General features: G+C 37.8%; 1 protein-coding gene across 3 annotated transcripts in view; it reads left to right on the top strand.

Moving 5' to 3' along the window:
- Window positions 1–10,818, top strand: part of LOC149820389 (cytochrome c-type biogenesis CcmH-like mitochondrial protein) — a 35,196-nt gene extending 24,378 nt beyond the window's left edge. For 2 of the 3 annotated variants that reach the window (XM_089983565.1, XM_089983564.1), the window contains one exon: window positions 10,085–10,818. In XM_089983565.1, coding sequence (XP_089839691.1) covers window positions 10,085–10,282 — 198 coding nt within the window. In that variant the 3' untranslated portion in view covers window positions 10,283–10,818. Of the gene's footprint in view, window positions 1–3,846; window positions 4,020–10,084 lie in introns of those variants that run through there. The other variant, XM_089983566.1, reaches the window with a different exon arrangement.
- Window positions 10,819–13,283: the final 2,465 nt, after the last annotated feature.

Genomic DNA, 13,283 nt, shown 5'->3' on the forward strand with positions numbered 1-13,283 from the left:
ACAGGTGAAATGACAGAAATACCCCTGTGGGGTTTTACAAAAATATATATATATATATATATATATTTATATATATAGATAGACACATAGACATATATATATCATATATATGTATATGTGTCGTAATCGATATATATATATATATATATATATATAAATATACATCATATTTTAACACTGTTTTCATTTTCTCGCATGAAAACTTGTTGGATACAAAACCATAGTGTTTTTTCATGTGTTCATTTCTAGTTTTCTTAGGTAAAAACACTAGGTAGTTTGTGTTTAATTTTTTCGGCTTTAGTTTAGGAAATAACCTAGAAAACCTTGTTGAGAAATCATATATCTAGATTTTCCCAAGAAAATACCAAACTCCTATCAAGTAGAGACTTTGATTTTCTGTATGGATTTTCAAAATCCTCCAATTTGTCCTATATTTTGGATCTTCGGATCCCTCAACTAGTATCAAAAGCCATCAACTTAGGTATATCGGTGGTGGACCAATGAGACCGTGAAACCACTCGCAGTACCAGGAACCTTAGTTCGAGTATATCGCGAAAGATCTGGTATAGAGAAAGCCTGTCCTATTAGATCCCAGTTGAAGTGACCTTACAAATTTGTAGAGCTTTCGAGGATATCTAGGAAACATGTTTTTTTTTCAAAATCTTGATCTGAGTGATGCTTGATCGTTTTGGACTCTTGTTTGTTCATAAATCCTAAGACAAGGTTCTGCAAAAGGATTCTATGAATCCGGACATGAACCCAAACACGGAAATAGGTCGGATTTTTCGTAACCATGACCAACCTAAGTCTACGACCATAATTCCACCTAAGAACACTCGAAAATAGCCCAGAGGCACTCGGGAATTGCGATCCTTGTTGGGAGGAGGTTCATTCCAAGGATTGGGGGGACCTTTATGTCCGAATCCTCCGGTCGTCTCACGGATGTAGAATTAGATCAATTGGAAGGAAGAGAAATGAATTATGAAGAAAGGAAACAAATCAAGAAGAAGAAAAAGAGGGCGACATTTCGTATGTGAAAACGGACAAGGGTAAGAGAGTAGCCCGTGAACTCCCAAGCAAATCTGCTCTCGCTTTAGAAGAAATGAAAAAATCCAACGCTACCTTAGAGCCCTGATGCAATAGGTACAATAGAAGTTCTTGGAAAATGATGCCCAATTAAGGTTGTTCATGCAAAATCACAAGCACAAAGTCTAGAATGTTTCACCCAAGAAGGCTCGGTCTGTCAGAAATACAAGAGTCGCCGTCAGGATCTCAAATCCTCAACCCAATGAGTACGAAGAGCAGGTCTGAAATTTAGAAGTGGAACTCTGAAATGTGACCCACCATATTAAGGGAACTGAAAGAGAGATGAGACCATATGAAATCTAGGATTTCGTCCTAAGTCAAGATAATGAGCCGTTGGGTCTCACCTCCCAAAAGTTCGTCAAATTCAACGGAACAGGAAATCCCTAGACTCATGTCACCCTATTCTTGGATACTTGTTTCGATTGTCTTCATAATGATAGAGTGTTGATCATATGGTTTCCAAGAAGTCTTGAAGGTGAAGCTTTGTCTTGGTTATCAACTCTGGATGTTCATTAAATCAGACAATTCAAGCCCGTCATGAACCTATTCATTGAGCGATTCCAGTACAATATAGATGCTCTCCCAACGATTAGTCAACTCTACGATCTTAGGCATAAGAAGGATGAAAACACTCAGAACTTCATCAGCCGATGGAGATTAGTATATCATCGCATGAAAGACCCGATTTGAGAGTCCCATGCCATTGCCCACATTATGAACAATTTGAATAAACTCCTAAGGGTCTCTTGGCTACTCAAAGGTGTGTCCTTTATGGATTTGATTGATGTTGCCACTTAGATGGAGTCAAAATCTTAAAAGAGACATGTATGATGAAATTTTGGTCAATACTGGATTTAAAAGGGACAAATGTCAAAAAGAAGAATCACCTAGAAGCCAAGTTAGTATGGCTACTCTTCGAAGAGAAAAGAAAAAGTCGGTCTCCCAAGCAAAACCAGGGGCAAGACCAAAATCCAAGATGGCTTAGTGACATAGAGTTCACCGAGATCTCAATCTTAAGTCTTAGATATTTTGCTGCAAAATGAAGAATTTGAATTGCCTAAAGTGCCAAATCCTCTTTAGATGAAAGGAAAGGACCACACCAAATTTTGCAGATATCATAAGGCTCTTGGCCATGACACCGACGAGTGTGTAAGAAGATAAGTTCTTGTATCTCCACAAAGTGAAACTTCAAATAGCTCCAACCAAAGATCACTCACAAGAACCACAAGGGTTCATACAAAATACCCAAGGGTATGCCACAACAAGAAAAAAAAATATATTTTATTGATTGGAAAAATACCCACTAAAAATCATACAATGTAAGGGGGCAAGACCCCATATTTATACACATAGTGAGATACAAGGAGAGGGAGTTGTTGGGCTCCCAACGACTCTATGCCTTTTTGACTAAGTCAAAAAGTTGACTAGTCAAAAGGGGCTAAAAATGTACAAAAAATAAAAAGATAAAAAGTAAAAGTCATATTCTAACTAGAATAAAGAAAAGGGGAATTCCTAGTTAGTCTATGTTATTACATATTATTTAACACTCTCCCTGAAACTTACAGTTGAATAATTGAAAGTTTGTTCAAGAGGAAGTGAAATCGAGGAGCTGCGAGAGGTTTGGTAAAGAAATCTGCCAGTTGATATTCTGAAGAAACATAGGGAAGATCAATGGTGCCGTGTCGAAATTCTTCTTGTACATAGTGATAATCCATCTTGATGTGCTTTGTTCGTTTATGGAATGTCTGATTGCTGACAATGCATATAGAATTTTTGTTATCGCAACATAGTCATGATGATCCTGTGCTCTGAACGCCCATGTCATGAAGCAAGCGCCTTAGCCAAATTACTTTCATAGTTGTTATAGTCATGACTCTATTCGACTTCAGTTGATAAAAGAGAGACTTTCTATTGCTTCTTACACCTCCAAGAGATCAAGGATTCACATAGAAACACAAAAAGACCATTAGTTGAGTATCAATTATTGGGATCACCACCTCAATATGCATTAGTATAAGCAATTAAATTTAAGGAGGAAGAAGCAGCCAAGAAAAGTCTTCGAAAAATAGAGGTTTTAATATATCTAATAATACGTAAAACAACTTCCATATAAACAGTGGTAGGAGCATACTGAAATTGGCTTGTTGTGTGAACTGCATGCGCAATGTCAGGTCTTGTAATGGAGAGATAAGACAGTGTCTCGAGAAGTTGTCTATAAGGTGTTGGATTTTCAAGTGTCTCTCTATCATCAATCTTCATTTTGATATTTACAACTGCGGGAGTGTCAACCTGTTTTTCATCTAAGATACCAGACCTGTCAACAATATCTAAAGCAAATTTAGATTGAGTGAGCAAATAGCTTCTGGAAGAATAAACAACTTCTATACCAAAAAATAAATTAAAAAAACCCAAATCACTCATTTCAAAAATTGTTTTGAGAATTTTTTTAGTGTTGTCAACTCCGTGTTTATCACTTCCCGTGATGATCATGTCGTTTACATAGAGAAAAAGAATAATAATACTTGCATCAGAATTCTTAACAAGATTGAAAACCAAAATCAAGCATAACTTTGATTAAATTTGTCATACAAAGCTTTTGGGGCTTGCTTAAGACCATACAAAGCCTTATTTAAACAAAGAGCTTTTTCTTTAGGAATATGAATGCCAGGTGGTGGTTCCATTTATACTTCTTCAGCTAAGTTGCCATTGAGAAATGCATTCTTGACATCCATTTGATATATATGCCTTTTCTTTACACAGGCAAGAGCTACTAAGGGGCGAATTGTGGTTATTCTAGCGATTGGCGCAAAGGTTTCTTCATAGTCTATTCCATATTTTTGGGAATAGCTTTTGACAACTAATCGGGCTTTAAACCTCTCAAGGGTGCCGTTACTCTTTGGTTTTAACTTTATATACCAATCGACAACCTATAGGTTTTTTGTCTGACGAAATATCTTGAATAGTCCAGGTATTCGCCTTTTCTAAGGCATTTAATTCTACTGTCATTGCTTCGACCCATTTAGATTGTTCTTTTGTTGTAGCATAGTTAGAAGACTCTATGTAGGAATGTATTAAGGCAAGGTAGGCTTGATACTTTGGTGAAAAAGACTGAGGACACAAATTTTCTGGGGGCTCTTGATACTCTAGATGATTCTCTTGTTGGTATTTGTTCTTATTTTTTAGTATATTTTTCAAGAGCACAGGGTTTTTCTAAATTACCCCCTCTAGAGTATTGAATACAATCTTGACTATCACGCAATGATTCGGTACTGATTATGTCATTTTGATCTTCTTGACTTTCACCAAGATCACCTTTATCAATCTTTGGAACTAAGTCCAATAAAAAAATGCTCATCTATTTCTTTAGAGTTCTGATTTTTAAAAAGACTTTTCTTTTCCAAAAAAGATACATTTCATGACACATATAGCTTTTTAGTTTTAAGATTAAAACTTCTATAGCCTTTTTGGTGATTTGCATATCCTAAAAAAGCACAAGGAATAGCACGAGGAAAGAGTGTCATTTTTGTCAGAAAAAACAAAACATTTGCACCAAAAAACCCTCAACCTAGAATAATCTGGAATTTGTTTGAAAAGTTTTTTAACAAGTGATATATTGTTTAATGAAGAGAATGACATTCTGTTAATAAGATAAACTGCAGTTAGAGTGGCTTCAACCCAAAAAGTCTTTGGTTTGATGTGCAATGAGTAAAATTCTTTTTTTTTTCTATAATATGTCTATGCTTTCTTTCTGCTAAACCATTTTGTTGAGGAGTATATGGATATGATCTTTGATGTGTAATACCATGTAATTAAATAATCTTTAAATTCTTTTGATAAAAACTCTCCCCCTGAATCGATGCAAAAAATTGAAATATTATTCTTAAATTGATTTTTGATTAGATTATGAAATATTTAAAAATGTAAGAAAACTTCAGATTTATGCTTAAGAAAATAAATCCAAGTATGTCGTGTAAAGTCATCTACAAAAAATACATAATACATAAAACCACCTTTTGATATAACAAGTGCGGGCCCCCACACATCTGAATGTACTAACTCAAGTGGGCGAGAAGAGACAAAAGTTCTTTCTTGAAAAGGTAATCTCTTCATTTTTCTAAGAATACATTTTTCACATGTAAATGTTTCAAAATTTAAAAAAAAATCATTTTTGGAAAAGACTGAATCTTGGATACAATAGGGTGGCCAGGTCTCTTGTGCCATAAATCCAAATCCATTTTCTGAACATTACAACATAATGTATTCTTAGGTATTTTCAAAAAATCTATGTAGTATAAGCCTCATTCTCTAGGGCATTCTTCAATCAGCTTTCCTGACTGGTGATCCTACACTCGACAATCACGAGAAGAGAATGAAACATTACATCCATGGTCGGATAATTGAAAGATAGATAAAAGATTGAGGTTTAGTTTAGGAATATATTTAATTTGTGGAATACAAAATCTTTTTGAGTTTTGAGAGATATTTTCAAATTTTTTATTCCTTTGACTTCAAGAGATGTTCCATCAGCGGTAAAAATATTTGACCCATTTGAGTTAAATAGAGCTTGTCTAGTTAAGATTTTGTCGTACTTTGAACCTGCTACATATAATCAGGCAAAAGAATATCCCAAACAGATAAAAGCTATGAATGAAGAATTATAAGCACTTGAAAATTCTATAATTTGAGAAATATCTGATTTGCCTAAAGGTAAGAAAATCATAGGTTGCAGATGAGTTTATAAAGTTAAAACTAAGAGTGATGAAACCTTAGAAAGGAAAAAAGGCCAGGTTAGTTGCCAAGGGTTACATAAAAGAATATGGGATAGACTATGATGAAACATTTGCACCTATAGCTAGGATGACTTTAGATAAAACCCTCATAGTTGTTTTTATTGTTAAAAGTTTTGCTATCTACCAAATGGATGTAAAAAATGTTTTTTTAAATGAAGATCTAAAAGAAGAAGTTTATATGGATACACCTCCTCGATATGAAGCTCCTCTTGGTAAGGTGCTTTGATTGAGAAAGACTCTTTATGGTTTAAAACATGCACCCAATGCCTGATATGATCATTTTAGTTTTGTTATGCTCAAACTTGGGTTTAAATCAGAGTTATCAGTCGAGGAAGCGGGAGCGGGAAGTGATACGGGAAGCGGGAGCGGGAAGCGAAGCACTTTCAAAAATTTAGGAAGTGGGGAAGCGTGGGACTACTTAGAAGAAAATTCTGAACCGTCTTGGAAGCGACCTAGGAAGCGAACCGGAAGCGACCTAGGAAGCGAACCGGAAGCGAGGGGGAAGCAAAAAAAATGGAAAAAATGGGGGAAGCGAGGGGGAAGCGTGGGGGAAGTGCACTTCCCATAAATGTGAAACACGCTTCCCAAAAAAGGGGGACGCTTCCCCTCACGCTTCGGAAGCGCGACGTTTCGCGCTTCCGAAGCGCGCTTCCCCTTTTACCTAGGCGCTTCCGGTAACTCTGGTTTAAATCTTGCTATACTGATACTGCCATGTTTACTAAGAAATATGATGGAGGGATTGTTGTTCTCCTTATTTATGTTGATGACATGATTATCACAGGTGAAGACAAACAGGAAGTAAAGTATATTAAGTGTATTCTTAAAAAATATTTTGAAATGACTAATCTTGGATTTCTTAGATTTTTCTTATGAATTGAGGTTGCTTATTTTCCTTGGGAATATTTACTTTCTCAAACCAAGTTTGCTAATGATACTATCGACAAAAAATGAATTACTGACCAAAAAATGGTGGATACCCCTAAAGTTATTAATGTCAAAATGAAGATTGATGATGAGACACCTCTGGATGATTTTACTCCGTATCACCAAATGATTGACGCCTTACCTTATTTAACTATTATTAGGCCTGATATTGCGCATGCGGTTCATAATGTTAGCCAATTTCAACATTCTCTTACCACAGTTCACATGAGTGTTGTAATTAAGATTGTTAGATATTTACAAAACTTTATCTCTAGAGGTCTTTTGTTATTCTCCTCCTCTTCTCTTGAGCTAATTGTTTATTCTGACTCAGATTGGGGAGGAAAATCAAATGATCGCTGCTCAACTCACAATTACTATTTTGATATTCACTAGAATCATTCAAAAAACTCTTGTTTCAACTTCTTTTGCAAGCAGCTGACCTTTTGGAGTGGCTATGTCCTTCCGTTTTGAGCAATTGGGCTAGTGAAACACTTATTTTCTTTACTTTTTGATGGTTTACTTTTCTTTACTTTTTGATGGTTTTTGTACAGTTCTCCCATCTATGGAAATCAGTGATATTTGAATTATTTCTATCCCTACTGAAATTGCAAAAGAAATAGAAACTTATCCTTTTGAAATTTATGGTGGTGCACTTCTAGCACCACCATTATATCCCAGGTTAGCCGAAAGCTGATTGACCTTGCTTCAGATAATTTTGGATTGCACCATGCCATTTCCTAGATATAGCTATTGCAGCTGCACTTCTTGCATTGCATTGAGCTGATTCTTTGGAAACGAAGAACGGTGGTTCCAGAAAAATATCCACTCTTTTGTGTAATCAGCACCTCTCTGCAGATGTTAAAAAGGAAATCCTGATGTTCAGCAAACATTTCCTTTTTCACCTCCAACCAAAGCTTTTCACTGGCTAGATGTATCACCATGCCTTCAAAATAACTTCTACTAAAAGACATAACATTTATAAAGAGCTTTATAGTCTTGGTCATAGTTTCTAAATCTACATTAACCCCTAAAACTTTTGAGGGATTTATTCCAGCTAATACCAATATTTAAAGGCGCCTACTTATGTCAGACAAACACTTCAATTAGCATGTATCCCGTATCGACACCACAAGAGACTTGGATGCACCATGACACTATAGACACAATTCCTTAACTTTATCTTTTCTTTTCTTTTTTTTATTGATCTTGAATGCTTAGTTTGTATTACTTTTATTTTTTTTTCGTTTAAAATTTGTCATCAATTACATTAAAAATTCCACTTTTTTGGTTTTATTATTTGATGTTTTGAAGCACAATGATGGAATTGTTGTTCAAAAGTTGGCACTTAAGATGGTTTTCATGTTTTATTGGCTTAGATTAAGAATTTTGAATGTATATGATGACGCACACGAGAATGCACACACACACACACATAGGGTAATGAGAATATTCATGCTACATACAAAGTGGATTTTTTGGCAGTTTTTTGCAAATCTGACCTCACAGATGTGTTGGGCATGGTCCATTTGTTAGGAATTGACACTGTGATCGTGTTTTTTCCCCAACAGTATGATTTTTTGAGGTTTGAATATTCAATTCATGAAAATTTTAACTGTTGATTTTCAAGCCTTATAAAAGCCTACCCACGTCCCAATCTAACGATCCAATAGCAGATTCCTATAAAATTAAGCATGTAGAACACATTTTTACAGTCAGATTTAAGAAAGAATGAAAAAAGCCCTTCAAAGACTCGGTTTGTACAGAAGCAGAGAGGATTGCATTACCTATATATATATATATATGTGTGTGTGTGTGTGTGTGTGTGTGTGTGTGTGTGAAAACTTTATCAAAACATGCTTAACTTTTGACCTATTTACACACATGCCTGACTTTTAAGAATTGTTTTGTTAACTAGGCTTGTATTCATATCTCAAAAGTTAGACATGTGTTTGTAAACAGATCAAAAGTTAGGCGTGTTATATATATATATGTGTATATATATATATGTATATATATATATATTTATATATATATATATATATGTATGGTTGTCTCCATGTCTCATGTCATACCAAAGTACCATATCTCATGTCATACCAAGTACCATATCATGTCTCGTACTCGTGTTATATATATATATATATATATATATATATATATATGTATGTATGGTTGTCTCCATGTCTCATGTCATACCAAAGTACCATATCTCATGTCATACCAAGTACCATATCATGTCTCGTACTCGTGTTTGTGTTTATGCGGCATAGGTGCCTACCATCTAAAAGAAGAGTCTAAAAAGTATGTTAAATGGTTTCACAAGTCTACTTTTTGAGTGCCTGTGTCAAGAACAAGAAATTTCTAGACTGAATGGGTCCACTGCAAGTTTCTGTAGGAACAAGAGTATTTGCAATAATTGATGAAACTCAAGTGGGAGCTTTCTTGAATTGCTAACGTTCTTTGGATTAGTCAAGTATGCAATAATGTGTTTGATCCCATATCAGTGTCACTTTTGGAGATGGATTGTGCTCAACATGTGTGATCTATGTTGATGCTATCCTTCTCAAAAGTGCATGGCATTTATCAGAGATGACATCTTCTACAGTGGAGTAGCACTTTGTAATCTGTGTTCTGAAGTTGAACCGTTATCTAGCAAACATGTGACTGTGCCTGTTGGACCTGGCTAGGCTTGGATTCAATGAAAGAATTGGATCAACTTGGTCAAATTTCCAATGTTATCAAGAAGTCATCAAGATCAACTTCCAAGTCCCCGTTATTATCTCTTTAGTTAACTCAGAAAACCACCTCACTTATCCTCAGCTATCGTGTGGTCTAGGTTGTGCATTCAAACTTTTTAACAGTTTAGCTTTCACTGTTGCAACATGATGCACTCGTTTCACCAAATTTCACCTTCTTTTCTCCTTTTTGTTAGCAATAATCCTTGAACAAATATTAAATGTTAACTGCTCAGTGTCTGATTTATTTATATGTATAAATACAAAGATTTGCATCTTTATTTAGACTTTACAAAAAAAAAATCTTAACGTCTGCACCATTCTCTTTGTTTGCTGCATTGATTGTGGTTGCTTTTTCGGATGATCCAAGCATAACCAAACCATCCTCCTTATGTTTAGACCAACCATGTTAAAGAGGATGGCACCAATAGGATCAAGAACAATAACGGCATATGGGATCCTATAGGGCTAACATATTTCTGTTGTCTTTTACCTTTCCTTACAGTAGCAGTTAGTGTCATTGCATTAATTTCCTGGTGTCCTGGATAGTTTGCGGTAGCTGGGGCAGCTGTGGGCATCTGGGCATACCAGAGGCATAGACAGAGGACAAATGTGCAGATCATGACATTAGACCTCGTGAGAGGTGTTCCTTTGACAGTAAAAGAGAAGCAAACAATGCTCGATCTCTTGACACCACCCCCCATCCAGAGAAGAAAGTGGTGGGAGCTGTTCAACCGTGGAACATAAGACAGCAGCTACCAGTGTGCTCACATCCTAAGTATGTGTATCCTTGTGAGACCTTGTGCAGTAAAAATTCTTAAATCCACTGTTAGGGAACGGTTGTTACAAAAGTAGCTTCTGGCTGGTCCAGTTCATTAGTAGTATGCCTTAATGATCTTGTCTTAGTGCATTTTCAGATGAAATGCAGCTTTGCTTGTCACGCAGTCATGCCATCAGTTGTTACCTTGGTTTGCAGGGAACTTTTAACTCAATTTTGGAGTCTTTGAGTAGCATCTGTTGACTATTAAAAAATATGTAAGACGACCGAGCTCATGAGGTGCATGACTTTGAAGCTTGGCCGATAGTGGGGAAGTCTTTGTTTTGGTGAGCTTGGTTCTGAATAGGCCAACTTGCTAATTGCTATGGGTTGCTATGGACCGTGGGGAATTCGACTGACTGGGTCCATCTCCCTGTAAATTAGGGTCACAAGAATTAGCCCTAGTCCAGCTCTTCATTGTTGTGTAGGTTCGGTCAAGTTAATTGTTAATCCACACAGTTCCCACCTCTAAATTACCTGCCAGCTCTCTCTCTCTCATGTGAATGTAACTGCACAGTTCTGTTTGGTTCAATTATCTATCTAAATATAATGCTTGGCCTGACAAGTGGTGGCTATCTTCTGTCATTTCTTGGATCTAGTTTTGGACCTGATCCGACCTAGTTCAAATCCAAACCCAGTCTTAATGGATCCTGGGTTGAATCCCATGAATATAGACCCAGCCTGGGTTCAGATGTGATCCAAACCAGATCCCAGGTTGGATCAAGCCAAACACAAACCCGATCCATTTGAAACCTCGGGTCGAGTCCAGACCCAGGACCAGATCGGGTCTTGACACATACCTGAAACCCCTAACATGTTCAGGTTCAGGTTTGGATCCAGATTGAGTCCCATGACCAGGTCGGGTGCAGACTCGATCTACCCGATCCAAACAATGGATCCTGCTCCAGATTGGATCCCCCCTAGGGGTGGCAAAATCTGACACGACCCACCAACCCGCTTCTTAGGCGGGCTTGGGTTTGGCTTAAACGGGTTCGTGTCATAAATGGGTCGACCCGCCTAACCCGTTAAATGGGTCAGGTTCGTGTTAGGGGTATGCCAACCCGGCTGACCTGTTTAATAAACGGGTTAGCCGGGCGGGTCAACCTGTTTACCTGAACCCGTCAACCTGCAACCCGTTTATATATACATTGCAAGGAAGATAACCTAGATGCGGTTTTCGAAAAGAATGTTTTTGCTTCTAAAGGTGCAATAGAGCAGCTCACTATCTGGTCTTGTCTATTTAATGGATAAGTTCTTGGCTCTTAGCTTTTAATGACATAATACCTTATGATATTTTGTGCATTGAATGGGTTTTCACATTTTTTTTCTTTTTCTCTGCATTAAGGGTACTTATGTAATTTAGTGAGTCTTGAAGGTTTAGACTTCTGAGTTAGGCGCCTTAGATCAACATCTTTTGACTGAAAGAACGTTTGACAGGGGATGAATGATGAATAGTTTGGGATTTAAATTTTGTTGGTGACAGTAATACCATTGTTTGATGCAAGGAAGACTTAGGCTTTTTAGATTGGAAAGTTGGAGGCAAAAGACTAAAGCACGAGGTTGTTCTTGTCATTGAGGTTGAGTGCAATGCCATCATTGCTTGAATCTCTGATTCTTTCTTGTCCTTTAGTCTCTGGCAAAAATAATAAACTCAGGCGGCTCTAAGCATTTATGGTGACCATCTCTTGCATCATCAACCTATCTTGGTCACTATTTATTCTATTTTTTTATCTGAATGCTACCAACTTTTGCAGTGACGAAAAGGACCTACAATGTTTCATCATTACAAAATCATTTTAACAGGCACCATTTCTTGAAAGAAGATAGAACAAAATACAGATGGAGATGTAATCAGGTCGTGTCGACCAGACCCGTTTATTAAACGGGTTAACCGTGTCGTGTTGGGTTACCCGTTTAATAAATGGGTTGTGTTCGTGTTTGCCACATTCGACCCGTTTAATAAAAGGGTCATGTTCGTGTTGAGGTATGCTGAGCCGCCAACCCGATTGCCACCCCTAGTCCCCCCAGGATGGGCGTAGACTTGATCCACTCGAAACCCAGGATCAGCTCTAGGTTCGGATCGAGCCCTCGCCCTGGTCGGGATCTATTGCAATTGCTATAGTGGAAGCTTGACAACCAACTCTCAAACCCTTTTTTTAGGGTTTTGCCCCCACACCATCCAACCAGTCTCCACCACTGGCAGTTGCCTCCAGTGGGCAGCCATCGACGGCAGTCGACAACAAGTGGCCAATCGCTGCCCAGTAGGGCTTGGTCCAACCTCCCGATGGTAGCAGGTGCCTGCTTTTGGTGGTTGGAGAGCACCTTGCAGGAGCTCCAAAAAAACCAGCCTAAAAACTGGATTTCGACGTCTAAGCTCTTCGGCAGCAACCCCCACCAACCTCTGCAGGGGTGCAGCGAGCTGATCAACACTTTCCCCATCATCGTCCGACTTTTCAAAGCCAAACGAGAGTATGACGAGAGAACAACACCAACAAAAATTCCAGTGAGCTTTATGTGGAGGCCAATGCACCTACACCCAGAAGCGTGGTGGCCCAGCCGAAAAACAACAATGGAGAACACAACTTACCAGAGGCTGTCATGGTCGATCCGGTCGAAGCTTGTGTAGATGTGGATGGTCAACATTAATCTCCTCAACCTATCAATGCCCTAGATGACCCAAAGGTCGAAAGATGAGCAGGACCCTTAACCCAATGAGAGAAAGATCACATAGATCTCTATATATAGTGGGAGGGTAGGAGTTACATGCATGGCATTCAAGAACCTTTCACATTCACCTATTGAAACATCCACGTAACAGCCCCTCCACTCTAATTGCAGCTCTTGGTGTGCCCTGTGTCAAACACGAACACATACGGTTGGACCCGATCCAAAAAGTCCAACATCTCAAGCTTCGGCGGTGAAACAGTTGCA

This window comes from Nuphar pumila, chromosome 12 (genome assembly GCF_984573655.1).
Source record: "Nuphar pumila chromosome 12, dmNupPumi1.hap1.1, whole genome shotgun sequence".
In the NCBI taxonomy this organism is placed as follows: Eukaryota; Viridiplantae; Streptophyta; class Magnoliopsida; order Nymphaeales; family Nymphaeaceae; genus Nuphar; species Nuphar pumila.